Raw genomic sequence first — 17587 nt, 5'->3', positions numbered from 1 at the left:
AGCGCATGTAGCTTCGTCTACTTTACACATGTATTCACAGAGGAGGTGTACCCTTGGTGTGACTCTACGTAAGCCTCCCTGGCTATCTGCCTCGCTGGTAATAATGTGCAATATCCATGTAGCTCTGCCTGCACCACAAAGTCTGCAGTATCGCCCAGAGTAAACTCCGGTTTTATTGTTGCGGCGGCTTGGTGTTTTAATGTGATTCTGGGTCTGGTAAACACATGCAGTGGCCCGAGCGCTATAGCACACAGCATAGCCCTCTGCTTTGCATTGTGTGTAAAATGGGTAAATACGTCCCAACTGAAAGCATATAGCATTACCAATGCTGGCGGGTTGGTTTAATAGCCATTATGCCGTTATCTCCGCCCCACCATATATACACCCAGTTGGTCTTCAAGGGGATTACTGTTCATTAGTGCTGTTCTACAGAAGCACCGGGAACAGTCTATACGAGCACCAGTCATTCTTCTGTGGCATACACAGCTCAGCACAATGTGTAATTGCCAGGGAGGATTCCTGTTGTATTGCCCTCCCTCTCCCCTGCTTGCATATCCCGTCCCGACACAATTGGACATCAGTGACAGCTTGTGAGCATTAGCGATTCAGGATTAACCCATTTTGTGCGGGAACCCCTTTTGGTGCTAGCATTAAGTTATGCTTTAGCTATTGAAAAATAGCAGATCTACAAGCTCATAGCGCGCCACCGAGTGGCGCGCTACGAGCTTGTAGGTCTGCTATTTTTGAAAAATCGAAAAGTGTCAGGATGTAGAAAACATTTTTAGAATCTGATCTCAGGTCAAAATGAGTTAAGCTGTCTAATTGCTCTCTTCTCTCTCTCTCTCTCACATTTCTACTCTCGCCACACTATGAGTTCATTCACACGTCGTGCATAGACATGTTAGATCACTGTTCTGAATGTTGCACTGTTCTCCCCCCACCACCCCTCCTCCCCACAAGGAGCGAGTGCATTCTCTGGCAGCAGCAATCAGACGCGGCGATGCCGGAGGAGGGGTGGCACCTGCCGGGGAAGGTGGGGGGGGGGGGGGGGGATTATGACACTCCACCGCCGCTCTGTTCTGCGGCAGTGTCGAGACATGCGTTGCCGGTTAAAAATCACCCGTGGGGTTAGAGTTAAAGTTAAAGGTTTGGGGTAAGGTATCAGCGTCGCTGGTTAGAATTAAACCGTAGCTCCGGACACGTGCTGCCGGTTAAAGAAGTCAGCCGTGCCATCCCTGTGAGGCTAGGGTTAGTGTGTAGCCGTGCCATCCCTGTGAGGCTAGGGTTAGTGTGTGGGGTAGGGTGTCGGGTTGATGATACCGCAGAGAAACACTGCCGCGGGTGTTGTCGACAATTGGCGGGCGACTCCGCGGCATCAGCCGCTGCCGGAAAATGCACTCGTTCTCCCTCATTTCACTCCCTCGTTTCACCCATTACTCACATATTACGGTTTGCCTGTGTGCCTTTCAGAGGGTCCAGTTCATTGTGTTGCAGAGCTGTCAGCTAAATGCCTGAAGGGCAGCCGATGCTGGCCATTTCACTGTTCTCTTACATTATAGTCTTGCGTTGCCGGACAATCAGAGATCCCGGCTACTAGGGCATTAACTTCTAGTCATTTTTACTAGTTGACTAGTTGCCTAGTTTACTAGTCGACTAGTTGTTTAACCACCTATTATGTTTTTTTAAAAAAAACTTTTTTTCTTTTTTTTTTAAATAAATATTTGTACATTTAAAAACTGTGTACATTGGTTACTATAACTATAATCTACCTGATCTTGAGGCCTACAAAATCGGGGGGAAAAAAATCAACTAGTCAACTAGTACCAACAAGGTCGACTAGTGGATTTACTAGTCGACTAGTAAACTAGTCAACTAGTTGCTTAATGCCCTACCGGCTACTCATATGTCTAAATATGCAACGGTAGTTGCTAGAATAGTGCCGAGTACAGCTACTAACAACAAACCTAGCTATATGCTCACTGCTTTGAAAAGCAATCATGTCACCACCACCCCAATATGAAGCGCCACCCTAAAGACTTAAAAGTCTTTAACACAAATCCTGCTTCTGGGAGTCCCTGTTACAAAATATGTTGAGATGGGGGTCTGCGGCCTCGACATGAAAAAGTTTGAGAACAACTACGTGAGAAAATGCAATGTGATAGACCGAATAAAGCCTTGGAGACTCATCGACCCGTGAGTAGTTACGTTCTTGCAGTGGAGTAAAAATGAGCTGATATCATTTTCATTTTGAATATTGATCATAACACGGCGCAGGAGGACGGTACAGTATAAAGGGGCTGTTTAAGCAGAACCTGTTTAACCCATTTTGGGCGGGAACCCCTTTTGGTGTTAGCATTAGGTTATGCTTTAGCTATTGAAAAATAGCAGATCTACAAGCTCATAGCGCGCCACCGAGTGGCGCGCTATGAGCTTGTAGGTCTGCTATTTTTGAAAAATCGAAGAACGACTGACATAGAAACATAGCTTTTTTCAGAAAACTGTCATTTTCAAACAGACATTTTTAGAATCTGATCTCAGGTCAAAATGGGTTAACAGTATGTGGGGGGGGGGGGGGGGGGGGGGGGGCAGGTGCCAAGAAGACAGTGTTAGGACGACGAGAGAAAAATAACAACATAAAGCAACACGCTGAGCTGGTAAAAGCTTGAATAAGGCAAACAAAAATCAATATGAACACAATCATCCGGGGAGCATTCTTGAGACAAATTCCACACTATTAGATTTGTGTTCAAAGAAGGGAATGAAATTGGACAGCGGCAGAATGGAGCCGCGTGCAGAGTGAGCTACTTGTCAAGGTCTATACATTAAATAAGGCAAAGAGAACCAGGAAAAAACAAAGCAGAAACAATCAGATTTCCCTTCACGCTGAAGCAGGTGTGAGAACAACACTGGAAGATAAGAGGTCTCTTTCTTTTATAGATCCGTCCTTGGCAAGTTGCATGTGTCGACGTCGACGCACGTCAACTGAACAAGGAGCATGTGGTGGTACGCTGGTTCCATGTTGGATCGCTTGCTTGTTGCTAACTTGCTACCCCCAGAGGCTTTTAACAAATTAACTGCTATACCGCCTTATTCACTTCTGTTTTCCCAGCTCGCAGACCTCCATTGTAAGAAACGGCTAATGTTAGCATTAGCACACAAATCATTTTTCGCCAGAAACGTTAATAATGTAATTGCGATGCCGTGAAAAATCACCTCGGATGGACCCATAATATGGGTCCATCCGAGGTGATTTTTGTGCCGGCAACCCACATATTATGTGGGTTGCCGGCACATTTTAACATGGGTCCGCTTATATTTTGTTTCCTACATTTTGTTTTTAATTATTATTTCGAAAACATTTTTAAAAAACGTTACCAAAAAAATCTTTCATGAATTGAAGACAAATTCAATGATTTCTTCTTCAGTAATTTAAAAAAATCAAAGAAAAAAAAACTAAGAAATTCCATATATTAGAAAACAAATATTTAAGAAGTATAGTGAAAATAGCTGTATAGTGAAAATCTACAAGCTCACAACGTGGCGCGAAGCGACGCGTTGTGAGCTTGTAGATCTGCTATTTTCACTAGTTTGGGTCCCGGGGCAAACATAATCTCTCTTTTGGGTCACGGACTAAAAGGTTTGAGAAGCACTGGTGTACTGTAGGTGTCATAAGAAAACATAGCCCAGGAAATCCTGACTCACGCACGGGTCTATCGTACACGCTCAGAGTTAAATTAACAGTCAGGCATTTGCGCGCAGAACGGCAGAGTGAGACATCATCAGACCTCGGCATAGCGTCCTCGCTGCTGCGGCACCGTTTTGCATTCCGCTCCTAAGTGTTTTCCCATATTGTCGATTTCCACTCCACCAAACACACCTGCGCTTCCTGGCCTCAGCCTCCCTGATCACTCACTGAGGGAACGGCTGACACACACACGCACACGCAAAAGCACATACACACACACGCACACACACACGGACATACATGCACACACAGTCACACACACACACACACACACACACACACACACACATACACACGTACGTCTGCATGATTGTGTTTATCAAGAACACCAGATGTGCCACTCAGAAATACCGACCCCCCCCTCCTATGTGGTTTCTTTTCCGAGCCCAACAGTTAACCTTGAGCGTTGTGTGATCAATAGCTTGTTTTATTAGTCCCGATCCACTGTTTCACGTGCGTGTCGAGCATAAAACACCTTGACAAACTCTCACGGGCCAGGCCCGGCAGGTAGATAAATGCCACGCAACGGCCATTCACAGGCCATCTGGCAACGTGAAGGGAGAGTAACTGAATAATGGCACGAATGGCTCCCACTAAAACCAGTCATTAGGACCGCTAAACGACTGGTGAGGCTTAATGGACTCGAACAGGCGCTGAATGCGAGCCCTCAAAATGGCCGCCTGCCACCCACTAACGGCTTGATTTATCGCTTTTATCAGCTATGGTCTCAGCCCAGTTGCCATTTTACGTGCCAGATATAATTTATTCCAGTCCAAGTCATGGCAGGAATAGGAGAAAATAAGAAAGGTGTATGAATACAGCTACATGTATGTGTGTGGTTCAAATGCATCAAATGTTAGCCTGAGAATGGAAGACAAATGTCGTTACAGGTTGCCATGCCATCTGATGGCCACTGATAATGGCAGCCATGCAATTATGGGCCTTATTCAGGCAGGAAACACAGGTGTTATTTGCTGCCTCTAAGCCTAAAGCCCACAGGCTATTAGTGCTGTTTCAGAAGCTATAGCCTAATCATGGCTGGCTGCGGGAGTGCAGGTTAGGAGGGCTGGCATTACCAGTTTAACGATAGCTTATCCACTGCTGTCACGGTCCTGACGGCCACATGGAAAAGGGCGGACATGACAGATATGGCAGGGAGAAGGGAGGTGCTTATAGGTATAGTGGAATAAAATAAATGTATTTTTGGCACACAACCATTTTGACACTTGATAGCAAGGTTGCATTTATGAGAGTAAAAGAAAGAAAAAGGTGAATGGAATTTGATGTTGTGGACACTGTTTCACTTTGTAGCATGACATGGTCCCCCAATAAGAACAGAATAAAGCATGGTCCTTATATAGCATGATACATACTGTATGTAACCCATGGCAAATCACTAATATTGTTGTTGAAACATGGTCAAAATGGTCCTGTTCTCCAATACAGCACATGAGTGGAACAGTACATTAGGTACAACTGGCTATTCTGCGTCAAAGACACAGAAAAACACAAACACTGACCTTTATTTTCACAGAGAAGGTGCAAGTTGTACAACATCTCACGTTGCCAGACAATTGTCAAATGCTTCCGTCATACAGTCTGGAACAACGAAAGTTCTATCATGAGTAAAATATAAAGCGAAAGGCACAAATGTATCCCAATATAAATAGAAACCATCTAAGCATACTGTATATAGCTTGCTGCTTAGCAGAAATGGGAAATAAAACAATAAAATGTAAAGATATTTTAAAATACATTTCCGTGAACGGAAATGGCAGCTTCCTTATTCAGATTTTCAGACTCTATATAGGATTCGGAGATTGTGGAATAGTTGTCTGGCTACGGGAGACTAGTGGCAACACGGTACGGCCACACAGCGGAGAGAGAGTGCAAAGAAAGGAGGAGGCGAAGATGAAGACTCATGGAAGGCCGCGTGTGTGCGCGTGCGTGCGCGTGTGCGTGCGTGTGTGTGTGACTCACGGAAGGCGGTGTAGAACTCGTGCACGGTGAGGTGTCCGTCATTGTTGTAGTCGTCGTAGCGCAGCAGGTCCTGCATGGTGCACTCCACAAGACTGTCCTCCAGGTGCTGCTTCATGGACATCTGGAGACACACGCACACGCACGCACGCACGCACGCACACGCACACACACACAAAAAGTTGTTTTTATTTTGTAACAAACCAAAGCCCACCCTTTCTAGAAGGTATATCCCAATTATGGGAATCCCTATATATAACATGTGGCTGTTCCTGAGAGACTGACTCTGCTGAGGCTCATATGACGTGAGTAGCACTTTGAGTAGCGCTTGGGTCCCACCGGATACCAGGAAGATCTTACTATGAAGCACTTCCGTTTTCTTGCTAGCTTAAATGCATGTAGCAAAAGTTATAATAATTTCCGAGAAAACAGCGTCACAAGACTGTGTCTAAAACAGAAACTAATCAAAGTCGAAAGTCAAAGTCGTACGATTTGTCACACACGTTACCGCAGTGAAATTTGTTCTCCGCATTTGACCCATCTCTTGGAGCGGTGAGCCGCAGCCAAGGAGCGGTGAGCTGCAGCTGTGCCGCGCTCGGGAATCATTTGATTCGCCTTAGAACGAGTATCAAAATAAAGTGTTTTTATTTGACAGAGTACACTTGTCTATAGCATCAAATGTGTTAATGCGATCAGGGCTGGACTGCACTGCGCAAAAAGCACGGAATACGGATGTGTATATTACAGGAAACTCCCGTTAAACTTTCCTACAAATTCCGGTAAACTCCCGAATTGTATCATCACACCTGTATATTACCGTATATTTATTACCGTATATTAACTGTATATGCCCGCTAAACTTGAGGTTTATGGGCAAAATACAGTGCCCATAATTGCCCGTTAACCACAACCGGCAAGCAGATAGCAGATACTCTACTGCCACGCTCTGTCGAGGCACACTTGCCCATATTTTCTTTTCATTTATCTACATACGTAGCTGTACTTTGGGTGTCATGACAGATAAATGGACACGACAAGCTTCATCTGTCTCTGTGACTGAAGTTGGTGGTGAGGTGATGATATCAGGCTGAAATTGCCTTGATGCCTTTAGGGCATTTATGAATAAATGTGGACATCCCCAAAATGCAGACCGTTCTCCATGATGACATGTAAGAGTCTTTCTGTTTTTCCTTGTCCTTTGAACCCATTTGGAGCGGAGGACGATTCTACAAACGTCTTCTAAACCTATGTTTGACCCCCAAAAATATATGTAACTGGCCACCGACCTCCATCTTGAAAATATGTAGTTCAACAAGCTCGCCATGAGCTTGTAGATCTGCTATTTTTCAATAGCTAAAGTAACACTTGTTAAAACACCAACAGGGGTTCCTGTCCTGAATGGGTTAAAGCATGATTGCGCTAAAGAGGATATGAATGTCTTTCCTAATGATTTCCCCGTAACGTGTCAACATTAATAATTGTGTGACGCGATCAAAATCTTCAGTCAGATGTCTGAGATATTGCAGACACACCAGAGACTGTTTTATTATGTATTGCATTTCTGATGCCCAAAGCAGGCTGCAGTTAGACATTTGACTCCAGTGAGAACATGCAGGTGACAATAGATCAAATACCATTCGTATTTGAGATGAGAAAATATGTATGTACAGTACAACATTATTTTTATTTATGCAGGAGGCATTTTGTATCGCTTTTGTATTACATTTCACAGAGGCAGAGTATCGTTTCACTTGTTTCTGATGTAACATGATTGAATTCCTAGACCTTTCTTGCATCATTATCATCATTTAAATGCAAGGGGTTGAGCCGTCTCATTACAAACTATACTTGTATTTGTTTAAAGAGCTTGGCAGCAAGTGACACTACACAGGCAACAAGTGCAATTATTTCAACTATTTGGCATTCATAAGTGTTGAATTAGTTCTTTGGCTCGATACATGGCTAGAGGTATATTTCATTTAAAATAAACTTTTGGTCATTTTACACGGGCACCTCACGTATTATGAGGGCAGTATCAGTCAACAGAAAATAGGACGGGTATTTTTCGATTATGTTTTTGGTGAATCTAACATGGCTAAAAGGCAGGTTCAAATTACAATGGGTTTGTATAGGAAGGGGGCGGGGCAGCTAAAATTGAATATCAAATATCTAAATACTATGAGTGAAAGTGAAATATCCCTTTAATGGAATGTTTGTACTTGTATTAAACGTATCTGATAAACTAATACATGGTCGGCATTGGAAAGAGATGCATTATGCGTAGACACACTGCTGTGCGACCGACCGACAGACAGACAGACAGACAGACAGACAGACAGACAGACAGACAGACAGACAGACAGACGGACAGACGGACGGACGGACGGACGGACGGACGGACGGACGGACAGACGGACAGACGGACAGACAGACGGACAGACGGACAGACAGGCGGACAGGCGGACGGACAGTTGTTTGAGGCTCCCAGCACTAGGTCGTCTAGGTGTGATTAGTGCATTAGTATTGAATGGGACTATAGTATATGTGATGGGGCCGTGAGGGGAGAGTGTACGGGTCCATTTGGTTCCATTTGCACACTCTCAGAGTTCAATTAACACTCACACCATTTTACAGTGTAGATTGGGGTCAACACTATATAAAAGAAAAGGCATCAAATTTGGGTCCATGGGGTTAATGCAAATCAAAAAGAAATTAAAAAGAGAGAATGATCTCTCCCTTGAACAACCTTTGAAATAGGGGTCTCCACTCTCCAGGCTAAAGTTTATTAATGTGTGAGGTCCTTGTCATGGAAATGTTTGAGAACTACTGGAATCAAAGAACAGGTGGGAGGCTCTGTTGAAGCTGATGGAGAACAACAGACTGAGCAGGAGGGAGGTGACCAGGATGAGAAGCACACACTCCAGCATGGGGATCAAGTTACACGGCTGAAAGAATTGGAATTAGAACTTCAGTTGGAGAAAAGGGAAAGGTAAGAAAACAAAGTAAGACCGTTTTGAGTTTGAACGTGAGAGGTTGAGGTGGGCACATGCTTGAGAGGGAACTCAGAGAGTCAGATTCGGCTACACACATGGGGTAGAGTTTGCGGAATGGCCTCTAGAGGCACATGGACGGACGGAAATGCACACATTTTATAAAAGCATAGTTGCTGTAGGAAATCTGAAATGTGGCCTGTGGAATATTGGACATTATTGTTCAAGTGTTTGTGAAGCTTATTGATTAAGCTTTATTGATTAATGTTTCAACTAAAAAGTCTTATTTAGAAGATTTTCTTTTACAATCCTCCAGACGAAACATAGGTCGAAACATGTTGGTTTAATAAAGAGTCTTCTCCTATTTTAAGATATTTTGAGTGCCTGGATCGCCTCAATTGAGGCTTTCATGCTTGCTGAAGAATATGTGCTGGCTCATACCAGGGCATTCACTTCTACCCATTTTTACTAGTTGCCTAGTTTACTAGTCAACTAGTTGTTTAACTACATATTATGTAAAAAAAAAAATATATATATTCATTCATATTTGGAAAAGAATATTTGTACAATTTAAAACTGTGTACATTGGTGACTATAACTATAATCTACCTGATCTTGAGGCCTCGGGGGGGGGGGGAAAATCAACTAGTACCAACAAGGTCGACTAGTGGGTTTACTAGTCGACTAGTTGAATAGCCGACTAGTTGCTTAATGCCCTAGCTCATACAGTTGCTTTCAGTGACGACTCCGAGACCAAAACTCTACTCCCATGTCGCTCTTCTCAAAATCTTAAAATTACAAGTTCTTTCCCTTCAGCTTCATCTAGTCAAATTTCTATCTCAGCGATTCCCAACCCACTGACCAGGGCCCACTGGCTGTGAGGATATTACAAGTGGGGCCCCAAACAATTGACAAAACACTAAGATTTTAATGATAATATAACAAAAACGTTATTAAAAATGTACAGTAAGTAGTATCTTCTTCTTTTCCTTTCGGAACAGCGAATCATCTGCCTCCATATCACCCTGTCCTCTGCCACACTTGGCTCAGATCTCCTCAGGAGACTTGGCTCAGACCACGGACTAGAGGGCGCTGCTCTTGTGGCGACCAGCAGCAGGTTTTAGTTTAAGGAGTGTCTGTGCATCGTTTTAACTGTTTATTATGTTTGTCTTGTCAGAACAGGCCTAGAGTTTTCGAGTATTTATTAAGTCATACTTATAGCTCAGGAGGCTGAAAGATGGAGTTTCTAAGAATACTACTTTTGATGCTTTTAATGGTTTTTGCATGGAGTCACCAACATTCACAAACATTTCAGTACTCGCGGGAGTTTCTCCTAAATTTACAGTGGAATCGTCTTGATGTCTCGAGCCTCGATGCGACACTCTCTTCACAGACTTCCAACTTTAATACAGGAATAGTCGGAGATTCTGTGAATGTAAGAGATGGCCACAAGAAATCGGCATACATCAGGAAAAGAGGAAAGAAGGGTGGCGTGCGTCAACGTCTAAGGAAACAGACGGAAAAAAACCGCGTCCCACTACCCTCTATAATCCTGGCCAACGTCCAATCCTTGAGGAACAAAATGGATGAATTACATGGGAATATCAGTCATCTACGCGAATACAGGGATGTCTGCTTGATGGCATTCACTGAAACTTGGCTTACTGACTCTGACTCTGACACGTCATTTGACATCAGCGGCTTCGGATCGCCTATACGGCTGGACCGGGACAGTGAGGTAACACACAAAACACAGGGAGGAGGGGTGTGCCTATACATTAATCGGAGATGGTGTAATAACTTCACCGTGCGTGAACGGTTATGCACGCCCGATATAGAGCTCCTGTCCGTGTCGGTGCGGCCCTTTTATCTCCCAAGGGAATTTCCCCAAGTGTTTATCACCGTTGTTTATATTCATCCAAAAGCCAACGCGGACATCGCAGCGAACACCATCTTCAGAGTGACACAGTCATTGCAATCTATCTCCCCTGACGCGCCCAACATAATTCTGGGAGACTTTAATCATTGCAACTTGAAGAAAACTCTAAACAGCTTTTATCAATATGTCAACTGTCACACACGGCGCAACAAGACTCTGGATCTATGCTATGGCTCAATTAAAGGAGCATACAAATCGGAGGCGGGCCCTGCTCTCGGATCTTCTGATCATAACATTGTACACCTTCTACCCGTTTACAAGACTGTGCTAAGGAGGGAGAAGGTGCGGAAAAGACAGGTGAAGATCTGGAATGAGGATTCCTCTCTTGCCCTGCAGGGGTGCTTTGACTGCACAGATTGGTCTGTGTTTACAGAATCATCTGATAATATTGATGAAATCACAGACGCTGTGTGCAGCTATATATCATTCTGTGAAGACAACGTTATTCCCACTAAGACTGTTAAGGTTTTTCCTAATAGCAAACCCTGGGCATCATCAGCCCTTAAAAGCTTAATCCACAACAGGAAAAATGCCTTCAATGAGGGTGATCTACCCAAGGTTAGGGAACTAAATAGAGAGATAAAGTCTGAAATAAAAAAAGGTAAACTCAGGTACAAAAACAAAATCGAAGCTGAGCTGAGCAGTAACAACCTCAGGGAAGCATGGAACGGCATGAAATCTATGACAGGGGCAGATGATAAAGGCCATAAGCTCATCTCCATGCCTGGGTTTGACTCAGATGTACAGCTGGCCAATGAGCTAAATAAGTTTTACCTAAGATTTGAGAATCAGGACTTTGCTAATAAAATTAATGAATTAAAAAACGAGACTAGAGCCCCTCCAGCCCTAGTAATTGACAAAAAAAGTGTGGAAAAACACCTCAGACACACTAAGTCAAAAAGTCCAGGGCCGGACAATATATGTGGCAAGGTTCTCTCAACGTGTGCTGAACAGCTCTGCAGCATTTTTCATTTTATTTTTAACTTATCTCTTCAACAACAGCGGGTCCCTAAGTTATGGAAACAGTCCACAATTGTCCCAGTTGCCAAAATTAGAACCCCAAAGTCATTAAATGACTTCAGGCCTGTTGCCTTGACTTCATTAGTAATGAAATGTTTGGAAAAGCTAGTCAAAGATAGCATCCTAAAGCAGGTGGAGAAATCTCTAGATCCCCTGCAGTTTGCATACAGGTCTGGAAGAGGTGTAGATGATGCCACTATCACCCTACTGCATTTCTTGTACCGCCACCTTGAGGGGAAAAAAACACAGGCCAGACTGTTGTTTGTCGATTTTTCCTCTGCCTTTAACACGATCCAGCCACATCTTCTAGCCCAGAAGCTAATCAGTTATTTTAAACTGGATCTTAACCTTGTTGGCTGGATCATAGACTTCTTAACTGTTAGGTCTCAGTGCGTGAGGGTAAATGAGGTCCTGTCTTCTCTGTTGCTCTCCTCCACTGGTTCTCCCCAAGGCTGTTGTCTCTCCTCACTACTGTATATTCTGTATACCAACGACTGTTGTAGCAATCACCCTAACAGGTATATTGTCAAATTTGCTGATGACTCTGTGATTGTTAGCCTTCTTGAAGAAAATGAGGTACAGCATGGGCCAGTTGTCAATGACTTCATATCGTGGTGTGACAAGTCATTCTTACAGTTAAATGTGACCAAAACAAAAGACATGATCATCAGCTTTAGAAGGACTCCTCCCAGTCCTGCTCCTACACTCATTAAGGGCACAGAAATTGAAATTGTAGAGAGCTATAAATATTTGGGTGTCGTTCTTGACAACAAACTCTCCTTTGACTCTCATGTTGCCTCTACATCAAAAAAAGTCCAGCAGCGTCTTTTTTTTCTGAGGAAAATGCGTTCTTTTAATGTCTCGTCTGTGATGATGACTCTTTTCTATAGAAGTTTTATTGAATCTGTTCTCATGTTTTGTATGGTTGCCTGGTACGGTAATCTGACCCTGGCAAACAAGAACAGGCTCAGCAGCCTCGTCAAAGTGGCCAGTAAGATTTCTGGGAGAACCCAAGCCCAACTCATAGAACTGTACAAGAGGCAGATGCTTAAAAGAGCCTCCTCCCTCCTGGAGGTATCGGATCACCCACTTCGGTCTGAGTTTGAACTGTTGCCCTCAGGTCGTCGGCTGAGGGTGCCCACTACAAAGACTAATCGGTTCAAACTATCCTTTGTCCCGGCTGCTATTCAACTGCTGAACAGCAGATAGCACTTTATTCTTGCCTCTTTGCACATACTGCCCACTAATGCACTTTTGCTGACTTTGCTACTTTGAATGTCATGAATTCTCTGTCTCTAGTGCCCTGTTCTTAGATCTCAGTCTTGTATTGAATGTTGTTGTTGTGTGTATTTTTTTTTACTATGATCTGGCTGCAAACCAATTTCCCGCAAGGGACAATAAAGCTAACCTTGAACCTTGAACCTTGAACCTCTTCTCTCACACCAACTAACTTCATGTCCTCTTTCACTACATCCATAAATCTTCTCTTTGGTATTCCTCTAGGCCTCCTGCCTTGCAGTTCCAACCTCAACATCCTACCGACATACTCACTATCCCTCCTCTGTACGTGTCCAAACCATCTCAGTCTGTCCCTCTGATCGCTCCTGATCCTATCCATCCTTGTTACTCACAGAGAGAACCTCAACATTTTAGACTCTGCTACCTCCAGCTCTGCTTCCTGTCTTTTCCTCAGTGTGACTATCTCTAAGCCATACAACTTAGCTGGTCTCACCCTGTCTTGTACACATTCCCTTTTATTCTTGCTGGTACTTTCCTATCATACATCACACCTGACACTTTTCTCCACCCATTCCAACCTGCTTGCACGTAAGTAAGTAAGTAAGTAAGTAAGTAATCTCGGAAACGAGATGTGACATCTCAAGGGGATATCCTTTCTCAATAAAGGTTCATATATATAAGTAAGTAAGTAAGTATCCTTGGGAACCGATGATTCCCAAGCCATGTGGCCCAAAATGTTGTATACTTTCTAATTAAAAGCGCAGTTTGGGAGCAGCAAGTAGAGTGTGCGGATATAATCTATTCCTTTCTGGCAGCGTGATCATGGCATGGGTTCGTCTAATTAACACCCAGTTCTGATGCCCATTTCTTGCTACCAGATGATGCCCTCCATAATCCAATTCCCACACCGTGGCCATGGCCGTGGCACGCAGCATACGTGGCACACAGCATACGTGGCACACAGCATACTCAAATCAGTTTGTGGGAATAAATGTGACAGATGGGTGTTTGTTTTAGGACAATGGGTAACACTTACTATGAAGCCCATTTCTATAATCATGCATTATAAACATGATTACAATGCATTATATAATCGGATTAGAACACTGTATAATTATAGTTAGAACTCACAACTACTCGAAATGTTTTATTACAATAACATAAAGCACTTTATAAATAAGTAATATAATATTTAAGTTTTATGATTAATAAGGGGCCAAGCCCGAAGGGAAATATGGTAGAGGGCTATGCCAAACGGTGAGGACGCGAAGCCCACAACCATTGGCCAAAGGGTGGCGCTATAGCACTCAATTGAAAATTCAAACTTTGAACAGACATACACTGTAGCTCATGAGCCGTTTGACCGTCAGCAATAACACTTTGACACATATGCGTCTCCTCATGCAGAACAACTTTTGTGTTCTGACTACCTCTGACATTTAGATCACCCACCATTTTGAATGACATTATCTTTGGACCTATAGACAAAAAGTTGCGAGTACATTTTTTTTAAGTGAAAAAATTAAGGTTTTATGAGCCAATGAAAATTTCTGTTTAAAAAAAAATATTCTTCTGCCCCTAATACATACATGCATTGCAGTATGCATCACATGAGTCACATGAAAGTGAAACTGTATAGTATGGTAGAGGGTCATGCAAAATAGCACTGAAACCAGTCTTGCTTCAATTGGCCAAAGAGGGCGCTATAGCAATACAAACAAACAAATAAAATGTAAATAAAATCAGCGTGCGTGCACGGGACATAGCACCTCCATTAATAGTCATGCTCCCTTCCAGCACCCTCAGTAAAAAATGGTCTGGAGCCGCCACTGGAAATAGGGTGTATGTGATTAAACTGATTCTGATGCTACATTGACTAATTTTCCTGGGGGACCCCCTGTGACCCCCTCCATTAGGAAGCCCACCTGTGCCAGCTCGTCTGCGCCCAGCCGCCCGTCACCGTCCGTATCCAGGTACTTGAACATGGTGTCCACTAGCGCCCTCTTCTGTTCCATGTCTCTCTGGCGGCTGTGCTGCTCTCCGCTGTGCAGAACCGTGGGCTGCATGTCCAGGAGCGTGCTCTTCAGCCTGTTGTACTCTGACATGGTGCACGCGTCACCTGGAAACACACAACAACACATTCAGCCTGTTGTACTCTGACATGGTGCACGCGTCACCTGGAAACACACAACACCACATTCAGCCTGTTGTACTCTGACATGGTGCACGCGTCACCTGGAAACACACAACAACACATTTAGCCTGTTGTACATGGTATCACCTGCGAGCACATAACGCACGCACATAACGCACGCACGCACATAACGCACGCACGCACATACCGCACGCACGCACTCACGCACGCACATAACGCACGCACACACGCACACACACACACACACACACACACACTTGAATGCTTCATTTGAATGCACCAATAACTATTCTCAGAGAGATCTTACTGTACATGTGCTTAAAGAAACCAGTGGTGGAAAGTAACTAAGTACATTTACTTAAGAACTCTACTTCAGTATAATGTTCAGGTATTTGCACTTTACTGTACTGGAGTATTTCCTATACTTTTACTACTACTACTACATCTCAGAGACAAATATTGTACAGTACTTTTACTAAACCTTTGCTCAACCACACATATGAGCCCCACCCCACATCTTCATGACACTAGACACACAAAAAGCCCTGCTCATTTGATGGCAATGGAAGAGCAGTCTTCTGTTATGCCACAGTTCAATTTGCCCCACTAGTTTTACCTCAGCATCCCTGTAACACCGCACGGCGCACGTGCAAGCACACATGCACACGTTAACACCAGCTGTAGGGGCGGAGTCATTATCATCATAGCTCCTAATAGATGCCTCCTAATCCCCACTCCTTGCTCCTTGGAGGAGGAGTAAGAGACTTCTTGGTGTTACTGTATAATTGTGAGAGACAGTCACACCAAAAAAGTGTGACCAAGTTGAACCTCCCGGTTCAAGTGAAGAACTTGGGACGCACCACTCAACTACTATCCTTTAAGGACACAAGGACCGTCTTCACACAGACAGCAGATCTGGTATCTGTTTGTCTTCATGCTACTAACACTTTATGGACACATCCAAGACACCACATATCAAAACTATAAGTCTACAGAAAGGCTAGACATAACCACGGCTTGTAATTATGTGTAAGTTTATGGACCATGTCCAAGACACCAACGTCTTGTTCCTTTTACAGGTCAAATGATGAAGCTACAGTATCTCAGCGATCAGCACTTCTCTCTGATCTTTATAGGGTTGTCTCCATCCGATCACGTGATCGCAAATTGGGGCCGACCACGTCATTTTCAAATGATCGGAATAGAATCGGGAGCAAAAAACTTCAATATTATATCATGATATTAGACTGGATATTGTCTGTGATCTGGGATATTGTATATGACATACAGGTAAGTGTTCTCGGTATCGGCAGACGAAACATGTTGCCTAAAATAATGACATACCCAAACTAGGGACGCCATAGTGCAGGGTTCCCCAATAGGCGGCCCGCGGGCCGCCCCCTTGTGGCCCCTGGAAGAATTTCAAAAAAATGTTTTTGGGGGGGGTGTCCCAGATATAAATGGCATTAAATGTGGGTCAGTAGCCTATGCATGTCAAACTGGGCACCCCATAGTGAATATGCTCAAAACATTTGTAGTGACATGAGAACACATGAGTTGGTAGAACGTCTCTGACAGCTCTAACAATGGGGTCAACAACAGGGTAATGTCCAGCAGAATACATGCCCTTACAGTATATTATGCAGCTCAGCCAGTTCACACCATGTGCAACAGATGGTGATCTGAAGGTGACTGACTAACACAATGTGGTTGATGCTCGTCCGCGTGCCATGAAGCCAGGTTGTACTTGTCTGGTAACGCCTGTAATCTGAAGGCCGTCCCCGCCAGCAGCATTATGTGATACGTGGAATGTGACACAGGATTACCAGCAAACTCTCCCCTGCAGACCCAGACCAGTGCCGTGTTGATGTGTCTCGGTTTGTTTGTGGACAAAATGTTAAGGAACAAAGATGCAATCGGAAACATATTTGACTTAACATTAAAAAACATATTTTAGCCAGTCTATATGGCAGAGTATGTTAATGCGTTATAACTAGTACATATGCAGAGGTCCCTACTCTTCCATTGATAGATCCTGGTGTCGGGTAGGATATGCCTGCCGATTGACAATGTCAATAACATCATTTGAAGCAGACAGCACTCCAGACTGTATAGCTCTCGTATTGTGTTGTTTATTCCCGTTTAGCATCGTGACGTGTGTTAAAGTCTGTTGTGGTAAAGAGAGGATTCAACTCAATTCTGTTTCTTCTCATCCGGTTTCAGAACATCTCCATTGCAAGTCATGGAGGTCTGACCGTCTGACCAGCCCCGCCACCAGGAAACCGTGTGCAGTATCAAGTCTCCCAATGGTCGTCCTCCGCCAAGGCTAAATAGTCTTAAGTTACATCAGATGTATTTCACAGATCACCACCTACAGCTAATTACACCTACACCCAATTACACAGCAAACAATCATGCTGTATCCTGTGGGCGGTAGCTGAAAATCAGTTTCATTATGTTCCTCCAGTGTGTGCTGTGGTGATGAGACAGAGAGAGAGATAGAGACAGAGTAAGACAGACAG

The 17587-nt window shown here is 43.9% G+C and overlaps 1 protein-coding gene across 1 annotated transcript in view; it reads right to left on the bottom strand.

The window, feature by feature from the left end:
- Positions 1–17587, bottom strand: part of fstl4 (follistatin-like 4) — a gene marked incomplete at its 3' end in the record, with an annotated part of 332063 nt that overhangs the window by 124128 nt on the left and 190348 nt on the right. The window contains exons 4-5 of the mRNA XM_079508417.1: positions 14836–15029; positions 5726–5846 (exon numbers count right to left, since the gene is read on the bottom strand). Of these exons, the coding sequence (XP_079364543.1) occupies positions 5726–5846; positions 14836–15029 (315 nt within the window). The remainder of the gene's footprint in view (positions 1–5725; positions 5847–14835; positions 15030–17587) is intronic.

This window comes from Electrona antarctica (genome assembly GCF_951216825.1).
Source record: "Electrona antarctica genome assembly, chromosome: 8".
Taxonomy (NCBI): domain Eukaryota; kingdom Metazoa; phylum Chordata; class Actinopteri; order Myctophiformes; family Myctophidae; genus Electrona; species Electrona antarctica.
Note: the sequence above shows the minus strand (reverse complement) of the source record. Positions and strands in the feature narration are given on the sequence as shown.